Source organism: Ranitomeya imitator, chromosome 4, assembly GCF_032444005.1.
Source record: "Ranitomeya imitator isolate aRanImi1 chromosome 4, aRanImi1.pri, whole genome shotgun sequence".
NCBI lineage: Eukaryota > Metazoa > Chordata > Amphibia > Anura > Dendrobatidae > Ranitomeya > Ranitomeya imitator.
The window spans coordinates 222,873,958-222,901,131 of NC_091285.1; the positions used below are offsets into that span (position 1 = coordinate 222,873,958).

Consider the following 27,174-nt stretch of genomic DNA (forward strand, 5'->3'; position numbering starts at 1 on the left):
GCAGTTTGCTTCGTATATCTGATTTGGCAGGTGAAAGGTGTGGTAGATCGGTGGATTAGTGCAGGGGTCCCCAACTCCAGTCCTCAAGGCCCACCAACATGTCATGTTTTCAGGATTTCCTTAGTCTTGCCCAGGTAATAATTGCATCACCTGTGCAATGCAAAGGAAATCCTGAAAACATGACCTGTTGGTGGGCCTTGAGGACTGGAGTTGGGGACCCCTGGATTAGTGGGTTCATATCCCACCAAGGACAACATCTGCAAGTAGTTTGCATGGGTTTCCTCCCACACTCCAAAGACATACTGATAGGGAATCTAAATTGTGAGCCCCAATGGGAACAGCGATGATAACTAAAGTTATGTGGAATTAATGGTGTTGTGGAAGTTAAATAAACTATATACTAGATGGTGGCCCGATTCTAACGCATCGGGTATTCTAGAATATGTATGTCGCTTATTTATGAAGTTTTCAGAATAATGCAATTTATACACAGGATGGGCTGGCCGGGCGCGACCAATTAGCGAAGCGTGGTTCAAATTGTGCGCCAATTCGCGGCCGGACTGCACCTGTCGCTGATTCTTCGCGGCCGGCCGCGAAGAATCAGTGAATCCAGGGCCAGCTGCAGGTTTTTGAGGGCCCCGGGCAAAAGAGTCTCAGTGGGCCCCCCTCTTTAACACATACCATGATTCATAATGCACAGATAGAGCAGAGAAATATAGCACAGCCACGCAGCATATAACGCAGCCCACGTAGTATATAACACAGCCACGTAGTATATTGCCCAGCCACGTAGTATATAACACAGCCCACGCAGTATACAACACAGCCCACGCAGTATATAACACAACCAATGTAGTATATAGCAATGTGGGCACCATATCCCTGTTAAAAAAAACGAATTAAAATAAAAGATAGTTATATACTCGCCATCCGGCGGCCCCTGGATCCAGGACAGGTGCTTATCGATGCTCGTCGCGACGCTCCGGTCCCAAGAATGCATTACTGTCTCGCGAGATGATGACGTAGCTGAAGCTCTTAGGGAATGCCGATCTCTCCAACACAGGGCTTCCCTAAGTCATTAGAGATAAGGCCTCACATGGTGCAGCCCAAGAAGCAGTGTACTTAGTTGTCCTCAATGAACTGGCTCATGTAAAGCTGAACAACACTTCCCCGAGTCACCAAGAACAGATCCAACTTTCTCCAAGGTTCCCGACTTCACTTCTACACGAACTCTACTTCGACTTCTCCCAACAGCCATAAACCCCCACACTCCAACTCCGACCTCTCCCTGCTGCCATCTACTGGCCAGATCATATATTACCTCACAAATTTCCAACAACAGCAAAATGTGATTAACCCTTACATTAATGCTAAAGGCAAGATGCAACAGTTTTTTTTTTTTTTTTTTTTACAACCATGGTTTGAGAAGTCTGTACATGACAGAGATGGTAGAACAGCTACCAGAGAATCAGGGTATGTGAACTAACGGAACATATTAAGTTAAATAACCATGCTAGGGATCAAGCACAAATAGCATTACAGTATTAAAAGAATATTAGATTCGGCTAACCAAACAAACGAGTCCCGTTTAACATCTGAAACTGCTCTGTAAAGGTCAGAGGGTATGAGAATGTTGTCTAGCCCAAGTTCTTTACAAATCCTCTGGTTAGAAGAATTTGCCAATATAAGTTTGCAGATTAAAGGTTTAATATTAAACATAGTCCCTATTGAGCATAAATACCATTGAATTATTGTCACTTCATAAGAATTTTTGAGCTTCAAATAAGTCTTTTGTCAGTAAAAAATGAAAGCGTTCATTAAAGACAAGTATTAAACATTTCATTGTTTATTTCATCCTACGCCACTAAATAAATCAGTATAACTGAACAGTGCACCAAACAGGTAAAGGATGGTAAAAACAAAGGAGAATTGCTCCATCAAGGTTTAATAAGCCTTTTCCGACATAGTCAGTAATAATATGTCCACGCGCCCTGGTACTTATTGATGCGGGATGGATTATTACGTCTTTTTTATTTTAAAGCGACACAGCAACCAAAGTCGTGGTGATCACATTAAAGTTCTGACGCCATCTTACCTCAGGGTAGATGGGGTCGTGTCGTCATCCTGGGGGGGTGTTGCTGCCCATCCACAATTACGATTGCGGTGATTGACTGTTCAATTCTGAACAGCCAATCGCAGCATTTCTCAGAGTTTCAGTCAATCAAATTGGCATGGCCTGTACCTGCTCTGATTATGATCGCTGATCAAACCATCAATAGCACCAATAACAGGGCACAGATGCGGCGTGACCGGCCTAGGATCAGAGCTGTAAGAGCACCGACCCAAGACTGGTGCCTGGCAGTGCCAGCTTCAACTCAGCCAGCTATGATCAATGTCATTGTCAATCACACCAATGACAGGGCACAGATGCAGTGTGACCGCTCTGCACTACTTCATAGTAGCTGAGGATTTGTACAGGGCAGTCACGCTGTCAGATTTGCGCTGTGCTGCGCCTTGCGGTGCCACAAAAGCATGTGACAACACAATAGTTCACTGCTCCTGCTGCTTAAGAAAGAAGAGAGACGAAACAAGAGAGCAGAAAGAAGACATCTAAGAAGATCCCTGCCTGATCTCTCCTCACCCACCCCAATCTTCCCCCTTAACCCCCTCACAAAAAGGAAGAGAACAGGAAGAGAGAAGAAAAGTTTTTGAAGTTTTTTGATCCCAGCTTGATCTCTCCTCATCTACCTCAATCCCCTGTTATGACCTGGTGGTAAGGACAATAATGGACCTGGTGGTTAAGAGCACACGGAATGACCAGATAGTTACTAATAATATAGGACGAGCTCTGAGACGTGGGAACTCTGCTGACCGCAATCCCTAATCCTATCACACACACTAGAAATAGCCGTGGATTGCTCCTAACGCTCCTTATGCAACTCGACACAGCCTAAGAAACTAGCTAGCCCTAGAGATAGAAAAATAAAGCCTACCTTGCCTCAGAGAAATTCCCCAAAGGAAAAGGCAGCCCCCCCACATATAATGACTGTGAGTAAAGATGAAAATTACAAACACAGATGAAATAGATTTAGCAAAGTGAGGCCCGACTTACTGAACAGACAGGATAGGAAAGGTAACTTTGCGGTCAGCACAAAAAACTACAAAAAGACCACGCAGAGGGCGCAAAAAGACCCTCCGCACCGACTCACGGTGCGGAGGCGCTCCCTCTGCGTCCCAGAGCTTCCAGCAAGCAAGACAAAAATCAAAATAGCAAGCTGGACAGAAAAATAGCAAACCAGAGAAAAACAAGCAGGAACTTAGCTTCTGCTGGGAAGACAGGTCACAAGAACGATCCAGGAGAGAACTAGACCAATACTGGAACATTGACAGGTGGCATGGAGCAATGATCTAAGTGGAGTTAAATAGAGCAGCCAGCTAACGAATTAACCTCGTCACCTGTGTAAGGAAACTCAGAAGCCGCAGCTCCACTCACAACCACCAGAGGAAGCCCATGGACAGAACCAGCCGAAGTACCATTCATGACCACAGGAGGGAGCTTGACAACAGAATTCACAACAATCCCCCTCGCTCCCCTTATTACCTCCCACCACCTTTCATTTGCACCACCTCCGTGTGCACATACAGCAGCTGCCAAGCGTTGATTAGTGACGCAGTTCACTGATCAGCACTAGTGCTTGCTGTTTTCTACTTCCTCAGGTTTTTTTCCCCGTCGCAGCTTTTTTTTCTTTTATCTTGATCTTTGAAAATAAAAAAGTTTACACCAAGCACTCTCACGCACACAACTAAATAAAGTACTGACACAAACACCACATACGCATTATAAAAAAAAAAAAAAAAAAAAAAAAAAAAAAAAAAAAAAAAAAAAAATCGCCCTAAAAACGCTATTCAGTGGAGGCGGCATACACTTTCTTTGCCTCTGACACTGACAGTGAGGGAGAGGATCCTACCTTTCTTTACTTATCAGACTTTGACTCCTCGCCCTCCTCCTCAGGTGCTGCTGAACGGCCACTAAAACACCCCAGGAAAGAAGGTGAACCCCACCCCCATTACTGACCCCCTATGGACCGCGCCCCTGAAAATGATGAGTCACTGATTCCTGATTTTGTGACGCAATCATGAATCAAGTTTGACACTACTGGCCTCACAAAATAGACTTTATCAAAGTCTTTTTCTTTGTTAACCTCATGGTGGGCCAAACTAATTTGTACGCTCATCAAATTTTGGCACAAAACCCTGATTCATCATTTTTTACTATGAAGTTTTGGGGCCTTGTCCTTCATGTGGGGATCCTGAAGAAGCTAGAATTATGGCAAAATTGGAGTGTAGATATACACTGCTCAAAATAAAAATAACAGGAACACTAAAATCCCACATTATAGATATCACTGAATGAAATATTCCAGTTATAAATCTTTATATTCATTACACAGTGGAATGTGTTGAACAATAAAACCTACAAATTATCAACGTAAATCCCATGGAGGTCTGGAGTTGGAATGATGCTCAAAATCAAAGTGGAAAAAGAAGTTACAGGCTTATTCAACTTACTGGAAATGCCTCAAGACAAAAATGATGCTCAGTATTGTTGTGTGGCCTCCACGTGCCTGTATGGCCTCCCTATTACGCCTGGGCACGCTCCTGATAAGGCGGCAGATGGTCTCCTGAGGGATCTACTCCCAGACCTGGACTAAAGCATCCGCCAACTCCTGGATAGTCTGTGGTGCAACGTGACGTTGGTGGATGGTGCAAGACATGATGTCCCAGATGTGTTCAATCGGATTCAGGTCTAGGGAACGGGCGGACCAGTCCATAGCTTCAATGCATTCATCTTGCAAGAACTGCTGACACACTCCATCCACATGAGGTCTGGCATGGTCCTGCATTAGGAGGAACCCAGGGCTGTTGTGAATTCTGTGGTCGAGCTCCCTCCTGTGGTCACAAGTGGTACTTCGGCTGGTTCTGTCTATGGGCTTCCGTTGGTGGATGTGAGTGGTACTGCGGCTTCTGAGGTTCCTTCCTCAGGTGATGAGGTTAAGTCGTTAGGTGCTGCTCTATTTAACTCCACCTAGTGCTTTGATCCTGGCCTCCAGTCAATGTTCTAGTATTGGTCTTGCTTCCTCCTGGATCGTTCCTGTGGCCTGTCTGCTCAGCATAAGCTAAGTTCTGCTTGTGTGACTTTTGTTTGCTATATTTTCTGTCCAGCTTGCTTTATTGGTTTTTCTTGCTTGCTGGAAGCTCTGAGACGCAGAGTGAGTACCGTTAGTCGGTGCGGAGGGTCTTTTTGCCCCTCTGCGTGGTTGTTTGTAGGTTTTTGTGTTGACCGCAAAGCTATCTTTCCTATCCTCGGTCTATTCAGTAAGTCGGGCCTCACTTTGCTAAATCTATTTCATCTCTGTGTTTGTATTTTCCTCAACTCACAGTCATTATATGTGGGGGGCTGCCTTTTCCTTTGGGGATTTCTCTGAGGCAAGGTAGGCTTATTTTTCTATCTTCAGGGCTAGCTAGTTTCTCAGGCTGTGCCGAGTTGCATAGGGAGCGTTAGGCGCAATCCACGGCTACCTCTAGTGTGGTGTGATAGGATTAGGGATTGCGGTCAGCAGAGTTTCCACGTCTCAGAGCTCGTCCTATGTTTTTTGGTTATTGTCAGGTCACTTTGTGTGCTGTGAACTTCAAGGTCCATTGTGGTTCTGAATTACCTATTCATAACAGTACTGGAGGCCCAAAGTACTATGCTTCTCAATAGAGGGAAAAAAGAAGTTCTGAGACCATTTTTTTTTCTTTGCACTGTGTTTTGCCTTTTTTTCCCCCCTAGACATTTGGGTGGTTCAGGACACAGGTGTAGTGATGGACATTAAAGGTCTGTCTTCATGTGTGGATCATCTCACTGCAAGAGTACAAAATATTCAAGACTTTGTGGCTCAGAATTCTATGTTAGAACCAAGAATTCCTATTCCTGATTTGTTTTCTGGAGATAGAGCTAAATTTCTGAGTTTCAAAAATAATTGCAAACTGTTTCTGGCGTTGAAACCTCGCTCCTCTGGTGACCCAGTTCAACAAGTTAAGATCATTATTTCTTTATTACGTGGCGACCCTCAAGACTGGGCAATTTCCCTTGCGCCAGGAGATCCTGCATTATGTAATATTGATGCGTTTTTTCTGGCGCTCGGATTACTGTACGATGAACCTAATTCAGTGGATCAGGCAGAGAAAAATTTGCTGGCTCTGTGTCAGGGTCAGGATGAGATAGAGATTTATTGTCAGAAGTTTAGAAAGTGATCCGTGCTCACTCAATGGAATGAATGTGCGCTGGCAGCTATTTTCAGAAAGGGTCTCTCTGAAGCCCTTAAGGATGTCATGGTGGGATTTCCTATGCCTGCTGGTCTGAATGAGTCTATGTCTTTGGCCATTCAGATCGGTCGACGCTTGCATGAGCGTAAATCTGTGCACCATTTGGCGGTATTATCTGAGCATAAACCTGAGCCTATGCAGTGCGATAGGACTTTGACCAGAGCTGAAAGGCAGGAACACAGACGTCAGAATGGGCTGTGTTTCTACTGTGGTGATTCCACTCATACTGTCTCCGATTGTCCTAAGCGCACTAAGCGGTTCGCTAAGTCTGCCACCATTGGTACGGTACAGTCGAAATTTCTTTTGTCCGTTACTTTGATCTGCTCTTTGTCTTCCTATTCTGTCATGGCATTTGTGGATTCAGGCGCTGCCCTGAATTTGATGGACTTGGAGTTTGCTAGGCGCTGTGGGTTTGTCTTGGAGCCCTTGCAGTGTCTTATTCCATTGAGAGGAATTGATGCTACGCCTTTGGCCAAGAATAAGCCTCAGTATTGGACCCAGCTGACCATGTGCATGGCTCCTGCGCACCAGGAGGATATTCGCTTTCTGGTGTTGCATAATCTGCATGATGTGGTTGTGTTGGGGTTGCCATGGCTACAAGTCCATAACCCAGTATTAGATTGGAAATCAATGTCTGTGTCCAGCTGGGGTTGTCAGGGGGTACATGGTGATGTTCCATTTCTGTCTATCTCATCATCCACCCCTTCTGAGGTCCCAGAGTTCTTGTCTGATTACCGGGATGTATTCGATGAGCCCAAGTCCAATGCCCTACCTCCGCATAGGGATTGTGATTGTGCTATCGAGTTGATTCCTGGTAGTAAGTTTCCTAAGGGTCGACTGTTTAATTTATCTGTACCTAAGCACGCCGCTATGCGGAGTTACGTAAAAGAATCCTTGGAGAAGGGTCATATTCGCCCGTCGTCATCGCCATTGGGAGCAGGGTTCTTTTTTGTGGCCAAGAAGGATGGTTCGCTGAGACCTTGTATTGATTACTGCCTTCTAAATAAAATCACGGTCAAATTTCAGTACCCCTTGCCGCTGCTATCTGATTTGTTTGCTCGGATTAAGGGGGCTAGTTGGTTCACCAAGATAGATCTTCGTGGTGCATATAATCTTGTGCGTATTAAACGGGGCGATGAATGGAAAACTGCATTTAATACGCCCGAGGGCCATTTTGAGTACCTGGTTATGCCATTCGGACATGCCAATGCTCCATCAGTATTTCAGTCCTTTATGCATGACATCTTCCGAGAGTACCTGGATAAATTCCTGATTGTATACTTGGATGATATTTTGGTCTTCTCGGATGATTGGGAGTCTCATGTGAAGCAGGTCAGAATGGTGTTCCAGGTCCTGCGTGCTAATTCTTTGTTTGTGAAGGGATCAAAGTGTCTCTTTGGTGTTCAGAAGGTTTCATTTTTGGGGTTCATTTTTTCCCCTTCTACTATCGAGATGGACCCTGTTAAGGTCCAGGCCATTTATGATTGGACTCAGCCGACATCTGTGAAGAGTCTGCAAAAGTTCCTTGGCTTTGCTAATTTTTATCGTCGCTTCATCTGTAATTTTTCCAGTATTGCTAAACCATTGACCGATTTGACCAAAAAGGGTGCTGATGTGGTCAATTGGTCTTCTGCTGCTGTGGAAGCTTTTCAAGAGTTAAAGCGTCGTTTTTCTTCTGCCCCTGTGTTGTGTCAACCAGATGTTTCGCTTCCGTTCCAGGTCGAGGTTGATGCTTCTGAAATTGGAGCGGGGGCTGTTTTGTCGCAAAGAGGTTCTGATTGCTCGGTGATGAAGCCATGCGCCTTCTTTTCCAGGAAGTTTTCGCCTGCTGAGCGAAATTATGATGTTGGCAATCGAGAGTTGCTGGCCATGAAGTGGGCATTCGAGGAGTGGCGTCATTGGCTTGAAGGAGCTAAGCATCGCGTGGTGGTCTTGACTGATCACAAGAACTTGACTTATCGCGAGTCTGCCAAACGGTTGAATCCTAGACAGGCTCGTTGGTCGCTGTTTTTCTCCCGTTTTGACTTTGTGGTTTCGTACCTTCCGGGCTCTAAAAATGTGAAGGCGGATGCCCTGTCTAGGAGTTTTGTGCCCGACTCTCCGGGATTGCCTGAGCCGGCGGGTATTCTCAAAGAGGGAGTAATTGTGTCTGCCATCTCCCCTGATTTGCGGCGGGTGCTGCAAAAATTTCAGGCTAATAGACCTGATTGTTGCCCAGCGGAGAAACTGTTTGTCCCTGATAGGTGGACTAATAAAGTTATCTCTGAGGTTCATTGTTCGGTGTTGGCTGGTCATCCTGGAATCTTTGGTACCAGAGATTTAGTGGCTAGATCCTTTTGGTGGCCGTCTCTGTCGCGGGATGTGCGTTCTTTTGTGCAGTCCTGTGGGATTTGTGCTCGGGCTAAGCCCTGCTGTTCTCGTGCCAGTGGGTTGCTTTTGCCCTTGCCGATCCCCAAAGAGGCCTTGGACACATATCTCTATGGATTTTATTTCGGATCTCCCCGTCTCTCAAAAAATGTCGGTCATTTGGGTAGTTTGTGATCGCTTCTCTAAGATGATCCATTTGGTACCCTTGTCTAAATTACCTTCCTCCTCTGATTTGGTACCATTGTTCTTCCAGCATGTGGTTCGTTTACATGGCATTCCAGAGAACATCGTTTCTGACAGAGGTTCCCAGTTTGTTTCGAGGTTTTGGCGAGCCTTTTATGCTAGGATGGGCATTGATTTGTCTTTTTCCTCGGCTTTCCATCCTCAGACAAATGGCCAGACTGAACGAACCAATCAGACCTTGGAAACATATCTGAGATGTTTTGTTTCTGCTGATCAGGATGATTGGGTGTCCTTTTTGCCGTTGGCTGAGTTCGCCCTTAATAATCGGGCCAGCTCGGCTACGTTGGTTTCGCCATTTTTCTGCAATTCTGGGTTCCATCCTCGTTTCTCTTCAAGGCAGGTTGAGTCTTCAGACTGTCCTGGTGTGGATACTGTGGTGGACAGGTTGCAGCAGATTTGGACTCATGTAGTGGACAATTTGACCTTGTCCCAGGAGAAGGCTCAACGTTTCGCTAATCGCAGACGCTGTGTGGGTCCCCAACTTCGTGTTGGGGATTTGGTTTGGTTGTCATCTCGTTATATTCCTATGAAGGTTTCCTCTCCTAAGTTTAAGCCTCGTTTCATTGGTCCGTATAGGATTTCTGAGGTTCTTAATCCTGTGTCTTTTCGTTTGACCCTTCCAGATTCTTTTTCCATCCATAACGTATTCCATAGGTCGTTGTTGCGGAGATACGTGGCACCTTTGGTTCCATCTGTTGATCCTCCTGCCCCGGTTTTGGTGGAAGGGGAGTTGGAGTATATAGTGGATAAGATTTTGGATTCTCGTGTTTCGAGACGGAAACTCCAGTATCTGGTTAAGTGGAAGGGTTATGGTCAGGAAGATAATTCCTGGGTCTTTGCCTCTGATGTCCATGCTGCCGATCTTGTTCGTGCCTTTCATATGGCTCATCCTGGTCGGCCTGGGGGCTCTGGTGAGGGTTCTGTGACCCCTCCTCAAGGGGGGGGGGGGGGTACTGTTGTGAATTCTGTGGTCGAGCTCCCTCCTGTGGTCACAAGTGGTACTTCGGCTGGTTCTGTCTATGGGCTTCCGTTGGTGGATGTGAGTGGTACTGCGGCTTCTGAGGTTCCTTCCTCAGGTGATGAGGTTAAGTCGTTAGGTGCTGCTCTATTTAACTCCACCTAGTGCTTTGATCCTGGCCTCCAGTCAATGTTCTAGTATTGGTCTTGCTTCCTCCTGGATCGTTCCTGTGGCCTGTCTGCTCAGCATAAGCTAAGTTCTGCTTGTGTGACTTTTGTTTGCTATAATTTTCTGTCCAGCTTGCTTTATTGGTTTTTCTTGCTTGCTGGAAGCTCTGAGACGCAGAGTGAGTACCGTTAGTCGGTGCGGAGGGTCTTTTTGCCCCTCTGCGTGGTTGTTTGTAGGTTTTTGTGTTGACCGCAAAGCTATCTTTCCTATCCTCGGTCTATTCAGTAAGTCGGGCCTCACTTTGCTAAATCTATTTCATCTCTGTGTTTGTATTTTCCTCAACTCACAGTCATTATATGTGGGGGGCTGCCTTTTCCTTTGGGGATTTCTCTGAGGCAAGGTAGGCTTATTTTTCTATCTTCAGGGCTAGCTAGTTTCTCAGGCTGTGCCGAGTTGCATAGGGAGCGTTAGGCGCAATCCACGGCTACCTCTAGTGTGGTGTGATAGGATTAGGGATTGCGGTCAGCAGAGTTTCCACGTCTCAGAGCTCGTCCTATGTTTTTTGGTTATTGTCAGGTCACTTTGTGTGCTCTGAACTTCAAGGTCCATTGTGGTTCTGAATTACCTATTCATAACACAGGGCCAACCGCACCAGCATATGGACATTACGCTGACAGACACCCACAAAGCTATTTGCCACAGCTCACATTGATGTGCCATCCTGGATGAGCTGCACTACCTGAGCCACTTGTGTGGGTTGTAGAGTCCGTCTCATGCCACCACCAGTGTGAAAGCACAACCAATATTCAAAAGTGACCAAAACATCAGCCAGAAAGCATTGGTACTGAGATGTGGTCTGCGGTCCCCACCTGCAGAACCACACCTTTATTGAGTGTGTCTTGATAATTGCCAATAATTTCCATCTGTTGTCTATTCCATTTGCACAAGAGCATGTGAAATTGATTGTCAAACAGTGTTACTTCCTAAGTGGACAGTTTGATTTCACAGAAGTTTGATTTACTTGGAGTTATATTCTGTTTGTGTTCCCTTTATTTTTTTTTTTTTGAGCAGTGTATTATACAACATCCCACTGCTACGAATGGCCATAACCCAGACACATTTTAAGGCCATCCACAAAATTCTGCATTATAATGATAATGCCCTGTGTTCTTCGAGAGATGACCCCAACCTTGACCGTCTGTTCAAAGTTCGGGCAGTCATCGAACATTGCTGAAGTGTACGTGTGCCAAAGTGACATCTGTGTGGAATCCATTTCAAGGGGAGGCTCAAATTCCATCAGCACCTGCCTAGCAAGAGGGCCAAGTACAGACCTAAACTCTTTAAGCTGTGTGAGAGTACCTCAGTGTACACCAGTAGGTTTAGAGTTCATGAAAAGAAGGACATCCGGATTGAACTCCCTGTCCTGGGAGTGAGTGCGAAAATTGTGTGGGACTTGGTGCACCCACTGCTGGATCAAGGTTATAACCTCTATGTGGATAACTTTTATACCAGCATCCAACTCTTCAAGTCCCTCTCTGAGAGAGATACCGCAGCCTGCGGTACTATCTGCAAAAATCAAAGAGGCCTCCTGAAACCGCTAATTGGCAAATATCCACAAGGGGTGAGAGCAGAGCCCAATGTAGCAACCACCTGCTGGAGGTCAAGTACAAGAGGGATGTCTTTTTCTTGACCACCATAGATGGTGATGGCAGAACCCTCAGCAATGTACAAAGTACCTCTACACAGGTATGCAAACCGGACAGTGAAATGGGGTACAGCAAAAAACATGGGGGCCGTTGATCTCTCTGATTAAGTCCTTCAGCCGAAAGGCCATGGTGTAGTACAAGAAGCTGGAAGTGCACATTGCACAGATGGTAAGGGACAATGCTTTCCTGCTGTCATGATGGGCAGGCCAGACCACTATGTTGTACCTTCAGTTCCAGGAGGTAGTGATTAAGGCCCAGATATTTGGCACTCAGGAAAGAGCGGGCCCCAGTACCTTCGGAACTGAAGGTGCTCGTATCGTACCAGTTCAACGTTTCCTGGGGAAGGTCTATCAAAGTGAAAAAAAAAGGTAAGTCGCAAAAGGGGTGCCGAACGTGTTACAGGGTAGTACGCAAGGACACCATTTTTCAACGCAACATCTGCCCTGAAAAACTTGGCCTGTGCATGAAAGAATGCTTCAGACTGTACCACATATCCATGGATCACTAAATTCATTTCTGACTTATACAACTGACATATGACAACCTGTGAAACACTATACAACTCACATATGCCACTAAATTATAAACTTCACATACCAGGTAAAGGTAGATCAGTTCCAAAGACGGGGCACTTGTTGGGCACTGCCACTGTTTAGGTATATCAGGGGTTCTGCAAACGTGACATGAAGCCCACAGACTATTTCAACTACCGTAAGTCTTCATTCCAAAATGCCACTCCTTCCCTTTTAACCCTCCGATGCACCCAAGCAATGGTTTTCTTCCACATATGGGGTATCTGCAAACTCAGGAGAAATTGCACAACAACTTTTGGTGTCCAATTTCTCCGGTTACCCTTGTGAAAATAAAAAATTGGGGTGAGAAGATCATTTTTGTGCATTTTTTTTTTTCATTTTCACGGCTCAACCTTATAAACTTCTGTGAAGGTCTTGGGGGTTTAAAGTGCTCACCACACATCTAGATAAGTTCCTTAAGTTGTCTAGTTTCCAACATGAGGTCACTTGTTGGGGGAGTCCATTGTTTAGGCACATCAGGGGCTCTCCAAACAACATGGCGTCTGCTAATTATTCCAGGAAATTTTACATTAAAAAAGTAAAACTACGCTCCTTCCCTTAAGAGATCTTCCGTGTGCCTAAACAGTGTTTTTTCCTCATATATGGGGTATCGGCATGTTCAGGAGAAATTGCGTTACAAATTTTGAGGTTAATTTTATCCTGTTACCCTTATAAAAATTAAAAAAAAAATTAGTCTAAAGTTAAATTTCAGCGAAAAGAAAAAAGTTAACCCCTTCACCCCAAAGCCTGTTTTCACATTCCTGACCAGGACAATTTTTACAATTCTGACCACTGCCACTTTATGTAATAACTCTGGAATGTTTCAATGGATCCCACTGAGTGTTTTCTCATGACAAATAGTACTTTATGATAGTAATAATATTTTTTTGATATGACTTGTATTTATGAAAAAAAAAACCTCACATTTGGTGAAAATTTAGCAATTTTCAAACTTTTAAGTTTTATGCCATTAAATCAGAGAGTCAAATCGCACAAAATAGTTAATAAATAACATCTCCCACATGTCTACTTTACATCAGCACAATTTTTTAAACAATAATTTTTGGTAGGAAGTTATAAGGGTTAAAAGTTGACTAGCGATTTCTCGTTTTTGCAACAAAACAATTTTTTTTTTTTTTTAATTTTTTTTTTTAGGGACCAACTCACATTTAGGCTGCCGTCACACTAGCAGTATTTGGTCAGTATTTTACATCAGTATTTGTAAGCCAAAACCAGGAGTGGAACGAATAGAGGAAAAGTATAATAGAAACATATGCACCACTTCTGCATTTATCACCCACTCCTGGTTTTGGCTTAAAAATACTGAGGTAAAATACTGACCAAATACTGATAGTGTGATGGCAGGCTTAAAGTGACTTTCAGGGGCCTATATGACAGAAAATACCTAATAATAATAATAATAATAATAATAGTATACTGGGATACAATACCGTTCAAAAGTTTAGGGTCACCCAAACGATTTTGTGTTTTCCATGCAGGAAAGAAATATATCTTGGTACCGTGTTAGCCAGTAGATAGAAAAATTCTAAGTGTTTTCCATGAAAACTCATACTTTTATTAATCAACTGAGTTGCCAAATGAATTGAAAATCTAGTCCAGACATTGACAAGGTTCGTAAAAGATTTTTAATTTTAAAAAATAATTTTCTTCTTCAAACTTTGCTTTCGTCAAAGAATGCTCCCTTTGCAGCAATTACAGCATTGCAGACCTTTGGCATTCTAGCAGTTAATTTTCTGAGGTAATCTGGAGAAATTTCACCCCATGCTTCCAGAAGACCCTCCCACAAGTTGGTTTGGCTTGATGGGCACTTTTTGCATACCATACGGTCAAGCTGCTCCCACAACAACTCAATGTGGTTGAGATCTGGTGACTGCGCTGGCCACTCCATTACAGATAGTATACCAGCTGCCTGCATCTTCCCTAAATAGTTCTTGCATAATTTGGGGGTGTGCTTTGGGTCATTATCCTGTTGTAGGATGAAATTGGCTCCAATCAAGCGCTGTCCACAGGGTATGGCATGGCGCTGCAAAATGGAGTGATAGCCTTCCTTATTCAAAATCCCTTCCACCTCGTACAAATCTCCTACTCTACCAGCACCAAAGCTACCCCAGACCATCACATTACCTCCACCATGCTTGACAGATGGCATCAGACACTCTTCCAGCATCTTTTCAGTTGTTCTGCATCTCACAAATGTTCTTCTGTCTGATCCAAACACGTCAAACTTGAATTCGTCTGTCCATAACACTTTTTTCCAATCTTCCTCTGTCCAATGTCTGTACTTTTGCCCATATTAATATTTTACTTTTATTAGACAGTCTAAGATATGGCCAGCATCCCAGAGTCGCCTCTTCACTGTAGACGTTGACACTGGCGTTTTGCGTGAACTATTTAATGAAGCTGCCAGTTGAGGACCTGTGAGGCGTCAATTTCTCAAACTACAGACTCTAATGTACTTGTATTGTTGCTTAATTGTGCAGCGGGGGGTCCCACTTCTCTTTCTACTCTGGTTAGACCCTGTTTGTGCTCTCCTCTGAAGGGAGTAGTACACACCGTTATAGGAAATCTTCAGTTTCTGTTGACTTTCACATGAAAGTTCTTTTTTTCTAGCTATTTTGAGAGGTAAATGGAACCAACAAATGTAATGCTCCAGATTCTCAACTAGCTCAAAGGAAGGTCAGGTTTATAGGTTCTCTAATCAGCCAAACTGTTTTCAGTTGTGCTAACATACTTGCACAAGGGTTTTCAAGGGTATCCTAACCATCCATTAGCCTTCTTACACAGTTAGCAAACACAAAGTACCATAAGAACACTGGAGTGATGGTTGTTGGAAATGGGCCTCTAAAAACCTATTAGATATTGCATTACAAACCAGACGTTTGCAGCTAGAATAGTCATTTACCACATTAACAATGTATAGAATGTATTTCTGAATCATTTAATGTTAGCTTCATTGGAAAAAAAACTGTGCCTTTCTTTCCAAAATAAGGACATTTCTAAGTGACCCTAAACTTTTGAACTGTAGTGTATATACAAATAAGAAAACAAAAAAAAACAATTTGTAATCAAAACACAAAGTGCAAATACTAACATGAGCACATACATATATCAATGTATATGTAATCAGAACATGTGTGAAACATAGAAAATGGAAAAAATGATAATAGAGGAAAAGATAGAAAATTACATGACTGAAAAGACAAATAAGTGAATATATGTGTACATGTTGCAAAGTAAAGTGCTTAGTACCATAGTTGTATGATTTGATGGGGAAAAAAACTGTGGTTTATTCAAAAAGGGCAAGCAAAGCCATTAAACAGTTATGCAGCCAAAAAAAAACAAGATGAATAAACACAGGTAGTGTTATTGTGAATTGGAGACACAGGCCCACTACATAAAGCTATAAGAACATGACACAGAGGAAGAGAGGGTATGTGAAATTGGGTGGAGGTGGAGGAATCCAATCAACCGATATAGTGAAAAATAATAACACCCACAGATGCCAGTGATGTGTCACTTACTGGGCTGTTTGCTGTATTTGATAAATTATTAGAAAATTAATTGAATAAAAAAAAATACGGCATGGGGACACGCCGATAACCAACTTTGCTGAGAATTGCGGCACCCAGCTGTGAGTTTTGTGTGGTTGGTTATCAAAAACAAAGGGGAACCCACGCCATTTTTTAATTCTTTATTTACAATTAAGGAGCTGGCTGATGAATACTCCCATCAGCTGCTCCTGCTGTTATTAGCAGCAGCAGGTGTCGGATGATGGCAGCAGTAGTCCATCAGCTGACACCAGTGACTGGAGGTAAAGTTTATACCTCCGATCACAGCTGAGCGTTCATACTGTCTTGACAGCGTGGGAAAAGGGTCTGTCTGACCGGCAGTGATGATCTTACCGCTGATCAGAAGAGGTGTTTGCCGTGCTGTCATGCACATGACATCATGGCAAATACTGGATGTTCGGGTCCCCCATTCAAGTGAATGGGGTCCGGGTACTGTTCTGGTACCCAAACGTTTTGTACATTTTCGGCCGAACCCGCCGATGCCAAACATCCAGATGTCCACCCTTCTCTACTTAGATACAATATAATTTACACATTTTTCTCACAGATTGCAAGACATGATAGAGTATAGAGTATTATGGAGGTATTCTTCTAGAGGCATCACTTTAAATCACACAGAAAGCCATGAGAGTCACTCAGCCCTGATTCACAGTACTGCGACTAGCCATTAGTACATGGAACTCTAGTTTGCCTAAACATCAGGCTCAGATTCTATATGGATCCAACTGATTATGGGGGAGGGATACAATCCTGTGGCATGAGCCATCAGATATCTAGTGAACGGTTTATCAGTATCTGCAGCTGCGACATGCATTCTCTAGACAGTGGAGAAGGTCACCGATAGTGATACAGAGTAACATTATGTTGAATATACTTGGTCCACACAGGGATACTAGGGGTCTTATATCACTAATTTATAGGGGATTGTTGGATACGTTTCTGGATAGACAGCCACTGATGGCTAGATCTAAATGGACAAGGGATTTGTGAGACATATCGGATGACCAGTGGGAGTCAATTTTACAATATGTCCCTAAAATATCTATAAGTGAATGTGGGAGGGTGTCACAGTTATCACTATACACAGGGTATACAGGACCCCTGTGTGGATGAGAAAGGCTGGACTAAGGGCGGACTTCTGGATGCCCGAGGTGTACAATGGATGAAGCGGATATTCTTCATATGCTGTGGTCTTATCCAAGATTACAGGCATTTTGGATAGTGGTTCTAAGCTTAGTGGAAAGAGTGACGGAAACAAATATTACTCGAGTCGAGACCCATTGACATGTATTTTAGGACATGTAGAGGAGGTGGTGTCGGATGAATGGGGCAGGCTGGCAATAGCCAGAATGCTTTATGTTGCAAGGAAGACTATAACATTGCACTGGTTAGATGGAAATCCTCCTACTAGAAAGGAATTTGTGAACAGAGTCAATTTTGTAGTTCTCATGGAGCGGAGCGTATACATAAAAAGAGGCAAAATGAACCATTATGAGAACATCTGGGGGGGCTGGCTGGACTTTCCTGGACCGGCCTCTGCAGAACTTGTCAGAGAAAAGATATTAGGGTCATAATAATGTGTACAATACTATAATACATAGACATGGATTGTTGAAGCGTGACAGGAGGGGGGGATGTTTCCTTGTTATTGGGGGGGATGTGTTGGTTGCATTTTCATTTATTAAAAAACGGGGAAAGTAATAGCATTTGTATACTTATGTATGTAATGGTATCTTTTCTGCTTTCTTCAATAAAAAAAGTATTTGGTTTAAAAAAAGATATCTAGTGAACCGAGTCATTGGTCATCTTATAGTGAAGACCTCGGGGTTGACATTCAGATACTTGACCAAGTATTTTAATGGGAAGTACATTCATACTAACCTCAGACATTGGTGTCCCCCAAAAGTCATTTTGGAAAAGCTTCTTAATAGGTGTAGTAGGATGCAAGTCTTTATTGTCCAAAATTGCTGACACATCATCAAAGACAAATCCACAGAAGAGACTGTTCCAATAACATAATATGACAACACAGGTCAACACTCCTATTTCTTTTAGGGTAACGTCAGCCATCTTCTTCAGAGCTTTCTTGAGACCTAAGTCACTAAAGGGGACATAAAAACAAAACAAAACACGTTATAAACCGTATTATCCATAGAATTATTAAAACTTTTCAATTCAGAGTTCAAGGACTAATGCAACCTAGATTGTTGGGGGTCCACATTGTGAAACTTCAACTGATCACTAGGACATGGGATCCTGCATCTTTTGTAAAGTCTAAAGTTAATTGTGGGTACAGAAACTCACAGAAAAGAAGCAAGCAGCTAATTAACAGGCTGAAGAGTCATTACAGATGAGAAGGGACAAGTCATAAAGGGCCCGAAATTAGTTACGGGTTTATAGTGTCTAAATGAGCCGATTACTGCCCAATCACCATACATGTGTCAGCTAGCCTATTCCCACAATAAGAGATGGAAAACTAATGATATATATGATATCAACAAGAATCCTCAACAAGCGTATTGGAAGTAGTCAGACTGGAGTGATGAAGCAAGCCTTGGCAATTAGGAGCTCGGTAAAGTAATAATGTGCAGTATCCACCCCTACAAGCATTGCTGACAGCATGGTCCTGCCCGTAGAGGAAGCACATGGACGGACTGCCACTACAGGCGCCATCTTACAGGAAATGATGGCTCTATACATGTTTGGCAAAGTCCACAAAGAAACATTTGATTATACAAAGATTATGTAGTCATTAACAGGGCTGTGGAGTTGGAGCCCATTTTGGTGGACTCGGAGTTGGTGTCATGGAAATTGAGGAGTCGGAGGTTTGGTTTACTGACTCCACAGCCCTGGTAATTAAAAAAATTACCCCATGAAATTAATTTATCACTTATTCAGATAGAGAACAAACACATCAGCCTATTGGGGGTCCCACCCTTGACACCCCCAATGAACATTAGAACATCACTGAGCACAGGACTTGAAAGATTGGCTTGGATGACCTCTGGAGCTCCATGCAGTATCTATGGAGCAGATGGCTACAGCAGAGTACAGCGCTTGGTTATGTAAGGGTATGTGCACACGCTGCGGATTTTGCTGCGGATCCGCAGCGTTTCTGCAGCTGCGGATCCACAGCGGTTTCCCATGAGTTTTCAGTACCATGTTAACCTATGGGAAACAAAATCCACAGTGCACAAGCTGAGGAAAAAAACGTGCGGAAACGCAGCAGTTTATTTTCCGCAGCATGTCAATTCTTGTGCGGATTCCGCTGCGGTTTTACACCTGCTCAAATAGAAAACTGCAGGTGTAAAGCCGCAGAAGAATCCACAGTAGAAACCGCGATAAAGCAGCAGGAAAAACCGCAGCGGTTTTGCACTGCGGTTTTTCCAAATCCACTGCGGAAAAATCCACAGTCCTCCAGAATACGTGTGCACATACCCTAAGGCCATGTTCACACAATGCGGTTTTTACTGCGGAACCGCCGCGATTTTGCCGCTGCGGGTCCGCAGCTGTTTTCCATGCAGGGTACAGTACAATGTACCCTATGGAAAACAGGAACCGCTGTGCACATGATGCGGAAATTCACTAAAAAAGCCGCGCTGAATAGCTGCGGTAAAAAAGAAGGACCATGTCACTTCTTTGTGCGGAACTGCAGCGGTTCTGCACCCATTGACCTCCATTGTGAGGGTCAAACCCGCAGTAAAACCCGCAGACGAAAAAAATATCTGCGGGTTTTCTGCGGTTTGTGGTGCAGAACCGCTGCAGCAGGAAGTGCGTGGGCGGAGTGTGGCTGCCCCCCCGTGCTCCAATCCCACCCTCCCATGCCACCCCCCGTGCTCCGACGCCCCCCCCCCGTGCCCTCATCTCCCCCCCTTATACTTACCGGGCCTCCCGGTGTCCGTCCGTCTTCTCCCTGGGCGCCGCCATCTTCCAAAATGGCGGGCGCATGCGCAGTGCGCCTGCCGAATCTGCCGGCTGGCAGATTCGTTCCAGGCACATTTTGATCACTGTGATAACGTCACAGTGATCAAAATAAAAATAAAAGTAAATGACCCCCCCCCTTTATCACCCCCATAGGTAGTAACAATAATAAAATAAAGAAATTACCCCCCCCCCCCCCCCCCCACTACAGTTAGAACTAGGGTTAGGGTTAGGGTATTTTCAGCCATTTTAACCCTAAAAAAAACTTCCTAGAAAACACAGACTCTGCAGAGAAAACTGCATAAAAAACCGCACTAAAAACCGCATCAAAAACACACCAAAAAACGCACCTGCGTTTTCTGCCAAGAGCTGCGGTTTTTAGTGCAGAAAAAACAGCAGGGAAATCAGGAACGTGTGAACATGGCCTAAGACCACCAGACACAACAGAGCAGTAGCGCTCATCTACAACTATGCTGCACGTTCAATTCCGACCACAGCAATAGCAACCAAAAACATAAGGCAGACTGGGCACTTCCCAGGGGAGGGGTCAGATACTGGACTACACCAGCATTTCGGCACCCTCTATAGCACACACCTGGACACACCTTTACATTAATGCATGGGGCCTGTCAAATTAAGTTGTATAGCAGAAGGTTTAACTCCTTAAGAATGATTAGTCCGCCATACATCACTAAGGGGTTTATGCCAGAAATGTGGCGCAAACTACCTTAGGTCATTATATTTTCGAACGACTCGAAAGTTGCTCAAAAATATTTGGCGTTTTCATATCAGTCTCAGCCTGCCTGTCAAATTCTTTAAATACTATGCCACTTTAGCAGGCTAACTTACTGGAGATATTAGTGACTGGAGTAGATTTCCAGCGAGGAGCACGCCAGTTACAGCGAGACTCATGCATTAAAGAGGTTTTCCCTCTACTTTAGCAGTGGTGACTTATCCTTAGGATAGATCATCAATGTGTGATCAGTAAGGGTCCGACCCCCGCCGATCAGCTGTTATTAGTGTGGAAGGCCAGAAATACAAACATGTAGTGGTTTAACGAGATGCAACTAGATTGAAGTCATAGGAGACGGAGTGCAGTACCCAGCCGCTGCCATTATCAGAAGACGGACAGCTTTGCAAGTGAGTATGCCCAGCCAATGGTAACACAGATAACAGCTGATCGGCGGGGGAGCCGGGTGTTGGACCCCAGCTGATCAGACATTGATGACCTAGCCTAAGGACAGGACATCAATGAACAAGTAGTTGACAACCTCTTTAAGTAGTGTGTACCTTTTATAGGTAATGTCACCAGGTTGTGGCCATTTATTCTGAGAGCAGAATCATATAAGGAAAGTGAGCCTGATTCCGATGATGTATCACTTTGTCATAACTTGTGCACCCAGTAAACTATCAAAGTTCTTATATGTAACAGAGGTCAGAAAGCCAACCTTGCTCACATCGCAGCTCTTAATGTACATTGCATATTGACAGTGAGCTGCTTATCAGAGAAGAAGCGTGGTCAGTATAGCAGGCGCATCCATCTAGTCCAGGCAGTGATGATCTCCTAGTGATAAAACCTTCATTGTATGTAAACACAGCCTAATAAGTGACACATCACTGAAATCCGTGCCTCAGCCCTACCTCATGCTGTCCTCATATAGCAATCTGCTGACAGATTTCCTTTAATTAATTAAACACATCTTACTGCAGCAGCCCCGTGTATAAAGATTGGTGGGCATTCTTGTAGGGTACAGAAAAATGACAAATTGTCAGTCATTTCATGTTTAAAAGGGACACTGTCACCTGAATTTGGAGGGAACAATCTTCAGCCATGGAGGCGGGGTTTTTGGGTGTTTGATTCACCCTTTGCTTACCCGCTGGCTGCAATATTGGATTGAAGTTCATTCTCTGTCCTCCGTAGTACACGCCTGCGCAAGGCAATGCTGCCTTGCGCAGGCGTGTACTATGGAGGACAGAGAATGAACTTCAATCCAATATTGCAGCCAGCATGCAGCCAGCGGGTAAGGAAAGGGTGAATCAAACACCCAAAAACACCGCCTCCATGGCTGAAGATTGTTCCCTCCAAATTCAGGTGACAGTGTCCCTTTAAGTTGTGCAATGTTCTCTCGGTAATGAATACTGAGGCTGTATTTTAGCATCATTTTCCAATCACTGTCTAATATTTTAGAGATATAGATTTTGTTCTATGTGTAAATTAAAGTTTTCCATGTGGTGATACACCTTCTGTTAGGCTAGTTTCCCATTTGCGTTAGAATCTGCAGCGTTTAATCCGCATCCGCAAGTGCAGGAAAAAACGCATATAAACACGTACAAATACGGCATTTTTAGATGCATGCAGGAACGCATGCGGTTAAAAAAATGCCACGTTTGCATGCGTTTTTTCCTGCTTTTGCGTTTTTTGTGCGCTTGGTGACAAATTTTACAGGAGAAAAATCTAGATAACCAGACACCGCCAATGTGACTACAGAGGGAGTATATTATGGGATATCTTTATATAGACCCTTGAACAGCTGAAATCTTCAGATTTTGCTCCTGTATCCTGATGGATCTTCGAATGGAGAGCTTTTATTTCAACCTGCATTTCAGCATCCAGCTGTTTCTTGCCTGTGTGTTTGCTTGGCAGCAAGACAGAAATCGAGAAAGACGGAGGAGACGTCTTAGGCGTTTTTGGAGACACCCCATTATTAAACTACGTGAAAGCCGTGGAGCCTATCACACGCTGTATGGCAATCTTAATGCCAACCCGGAGAAATTCCCGGAATAAACCAGGATGTCTCAAGACTCGTTCCAAGATTTGCTTTCTCGTGTCCAAGGAGCCATCCCGAGACAGGACACCCAGCTCTGTAGAGCAATTCCACAAGAGGAACGTCTGTTGGTTACATTAAGGTACGTAACAAATCTAAACTAATGGCATGGCAAATTTTGGGTGTTCTGACATGTATTTTTTTGGTATTTCCCTTTATGTCTTTAGCATAACAACACCATAAATGCAACTGATTGTAATTTCTTTTTTTATTTTCTTCCAGTTTTCTGGCAACCGGAGAGAGTTTATCATCACTCCACTTCCAATACCGACTTGGAACATCCACCCTGTCGGGAATAGTTGCGGACACCTGCCAGGATTTGTGGAATGTACTCCGGGATGAGTTTATACCCCTACCCACCTTGGACATGTGGATTGGAATTGCAGAAAAATTCTGGAGTGTGTGTGATTTCCCCAACAGTTTGGGAGCAGTGGATGGAAAGCACATCTGCATTATCAAACCAGCCAGGACAGGATTGAAGTACTTCAACTATAAAAAAATATTTTTCTGTGGTGCTTATGGCAATAGATGATGCAGACTGTTGCTTCATCGCCGTGGACAATGGAGCTTTTGGCCGTGGCAACGATTCCCAGACTTTTAAGAACTCTGGGCTGCCGTGTGTATGGCAAAAATTTTAATTTTCCACGGCCTCTCCCCAACACTCAAGGTCCACCGATGCCATTTGTTATGGTTGGGGATGAGGCCTTTCATATGTGTGAAAACCTACTGAAGCCATATTCCAGTCGGGACTTGAACCACACTAGAAGGATCTTTAACTACAGACTGAGCAGGGCCCGAAGAACAGTAGAGTGTACCTTTGGGATTCTAGTATGGCGCATATTTGCATCAGCCATTAATCTAAAAGTGTTTACAGTCGACGAGGTGGTCAAAGCCTGTGTGGTTCTGCACAATTAAGGTACCGTCACACTAGACGATATCGCTAGCAATCCGTGACGTTGCAGCGTCCTCACTAGCGATATCGTCCAGTGTGACAGGCAGCAGCGATCAGGCCCCTGCTGTGCTGTCGCTGGTCGGGGAAGAAAGTCCAGAACTTTATTTGGTCGCTGGACTCCCCGTAGACATCGCTGAATCGGCGTGTGTGACACCGATTCAGCGATGTCTTCACTGGTAACCAGGGTAAACATCGGGTAACTAAGCGCAGGGCCGCGCTTAGTAACCCGATGTTTACCCTGGTTACCATCCTAAAAGTAAAAAAAAAAAAAACACTACATACTTACCTACAGCCGTCTGTCCTCCAGCGCTGTGCTCTGCACTCCTCCTGTACTGGCTGTGAGCGTCGGTCAGCCGGAAAGCAGAGCGGTGACGTCACCGCTCTGCTTTCCGGCCGCTGTGCTCACAGCCAGTACAGGAGGAGAGCAGAGCACAGCGCTGGAGGACAGACGGCTGTAGGTAAGTATGTAGTGTTTGTTTTTTTTTTTACTTTTAGGAAGGTAACCAGGGTAAACATCGGGTTACTAAGCGCGACCCTGCGCTTAGTTACCCGATGTTTACCCTGGTTACCGGCATCGTTGGTCGCTGGAGAGCTGTCTGTGTGACAGCTCTCCAGCGACCAAACAGCGACGCTGCAGCGATCCGGATCGTTGTCGGTATCGCTGCAGCGTCGCCAAGTGTGACGGTACCTTTACATAATGGCTAAAAAGCGGCCCAACATTGAACTGGATGAACCAGTTGCACACCCGCTACCCGATTACCAGCATCCCCCACTGCGGTCAACAGCTGAAGTTGGCCACATGCGGGACCAATTTGCTGCCTTTTTTTATTCGGATATTGGACGTGTGTCATGGCAGGACAATGTTGTGTAAATCTCCTGTTAGGATTTTATCTATACCAGTTATTTTCTTAAATGTTACTAATATTTCTCGTTAATAAACTTTATTTTTTGGTATCTTGACTGTGTCTCCTATGTATGTCCTCTACAAACCAAGGCTGTCCTCACACTGGCAGTATTTGGTCTGTATTTAATATCCGTATTTGTAATCTAAAATCAGGAGTGGGGGATAAAAGCGGAGGTGCTAGATATGTTATCATTATAATTTTCCTCTAATTGTTCCAATCCTTGTTTTGTCTTACAAATACTGATATAAAATACTGACCACATACTGCTATTGTGAGGGCAGCCATGTTGCTTTAGTGGTAATGTTTTTGTCGTCATTGCGTCCTGATTCTGTTCTGCTATGCAGTATCCATTGGACACAGACTGAAGAGACAATGGCTGTAATACAAAACAGATCTATGCTCATCAAGTCAGGTGTCAGAAATAATGAATTCATGATGCACATATAACAGCCTCATGAATTCACTATTTCTGACACATGTCCAGGTGAGCATAGATATGCCGTGTATGACCTCCATCGTCCCTTCTCTTTGTGTGTAATAGATTATGTACACAGAAGAGAAAATGGAGGTTATACAAGGCAGTTCTCTACTCACCAGGTCAGGCGTCCTAACTAATGAGTTTTTGGACACCTGACCTGTTGAGTATAGTTCTGCATTGTATTTCCACCATTTTCTCTTCAGTCTGCAACACTAGTCACAGACTAAGCAGAAGGAAGAGATTATGGAGATGATACAAGTATTATTTTTTTGGCCCACCTCATATCTGTATACTAAAGACACATAAAGCTGCAGTCTTTTACTTGCTAACTACTGGAGCTATGATGTGGCCAAAAAATTAAGTGTTCGGCGCACGGTGTGTGTTATTTTGTTATACACAAACTTTTTATTTACCTGCGCCTGCTTGGGGTAGAGTTATGTAAACGGGGGGGTGTGAAGCAGTGAGGCCTGGCTAACAGTGGACGACGCAGGGGTGGGCAGGAGAAGGGGCAATGAAACTTGTGGGGTCTGGTAGTTCGGGGATAGGGCTTAACACATGAGAGGCCTAAGACGCACTGAAAGGGTGAGACAAACCTGACATTATAGACAAACTGGGAGGTGAGGGGGGAGGAATACTAAGAGTCCACTGTTTATTTTTTCTCCCTTTCTGGGAGTGCCGGGTTCTGGAAAGCCTCGGTGGGCTCATATGTCGTGGCATGGTTGTGGTTGATGACCTATCAGGGTCCGGCTGCACTGTGCCAGAGTCCATAGTGCTCGTAGAGTGTGCAGCCATGCCAGAGTCCATAGTGCTCATAGAGCGGAAGGCCATGCCTGGGTCCTGCTGCATCCTGGTGGTGGCGGTACGGAAGGCCATGCCAGGGTCCTGCTGCATCGTGGTGTCAGTGGAGGAGGTCCAAGCAGGAGCAGCGGTTGTCATGGTGGTGGCGGTGGACTGTCCTACAGCACTCGGCATGGTGGTGGTGCTGTACTGGTGTCCGGCAGTGCTAGGAATAGAGGTGGCCGTGCAGTGGTATGCAGCAGAGGTCGGCATTGATGTTAATCGTGACAGTGACGGCACAGGTGGATATGCCGCCACGGTCTGCTGAAAATACCGACTCTGCTGCATAGCCTGCACATAAGCAGCATTGCAGGCCTGCATGACACTCAGCTGGAGATCAGGAGTAAGGTGTTCCGACATGCCCTGCTCAATTTGGTTAAATAAATGATGTGCTGGCCTCTGGAGGTCGGCTTTTACTTGGTCAAGGCTTTTGGTGACCTCCTGGATACGTGTATTCATGTGGGTAAGGGACATATCCATTGTCACCCAAAGCCTTGAGTCCTTCGTGAAAAACCGAGCTCAAGTGCAAAAACTCGGGCATGAGGGACCTGTCCGATGCCCTCTGCCCCTGCTGGGAGGAGCCCCCCAAGAAAGGGGCCGAGGCAGAGGACTGGGAAAGGGGAACACCTGATGGACCAGCTTCCTGGTCTCCAGTTTGTGTGGCAGGCCCACTTGCTGCAGCGCTGCAGGATGGCTGGGACGGGTCCGTGGCTGTCTGATTAAGGACCGATCAAGAACCTAGGCCAACAGTGCTGCTCCATGTGCTGTGAAAAAAAAGGAAAAAAAAAAAAAAAAAAAATCAATAAAAATTAACCAGACGCCAACTCCTGTGGAATAGAAACATACAGGTAATGGCAATATAACACAACCTAATGCACGGGAGAAATACTTACGTTTTCTGGGCAAGGACCGGTCTTAAAAATGCCAGAACGTGATGGTATTTGTACTTTCAGACCCTTGCTCCTGAACCACTGGGAACACAGCTCTCTTGACGCAGGTCCTTGTTGAAGCGGTCCTTCATCGAATGCCAACGTGTTTTGACTTTGAGCACTGTTGAAAAAACAAAAACTTATGGTTAGACAATGTACTTTTGGCCGTGCTCACACAACTGTGTGTGATGAGAGAAAATCCTGAGAGTTTCTCTCATCACACACAGTTGTGTGATCACGGCCAAGGTCTCTGCTGCTTTACACTGCATTCCAATACTTACAAAATGCAGTACGGACCCGAGTAGGGGTGTTGTCCCAGCCATCCCACATTGCTTTGGCCACCTCATTCCATAG

General features: G+C 44.6%; 1 protein-coding gene across 5 annotated transcripts in view; it reads right to left on the reverse strand.

Annotated features, from left to right (window-relative positions):
* The window catches only part of TMTC3 (transmembrane O-mannosyltransferase targeting cadherins 3), a 114,204-nt gene that overhangs the window by 69,487 nt on the left and 17,543 nt on the right, over positions 1-27,174 (reverse strand). For all 5 annotated transcript variants that reach the window (XM_069764392.1, XM_069764390.1, XM_069764389.1 and 2 more), the window contains exon 2: positions 17,855-18,074. In XM_069764392.1, the coding sequence (XP_069620493.1) occupies positions 17,855-18,043 (189 nt within the window). In that variant the 5' untranslated portion in view covers positions 18,044-18,074. The remainder of the gene's footprint in view (positions 1-17,854; positions 18,075-27,174) is intronic.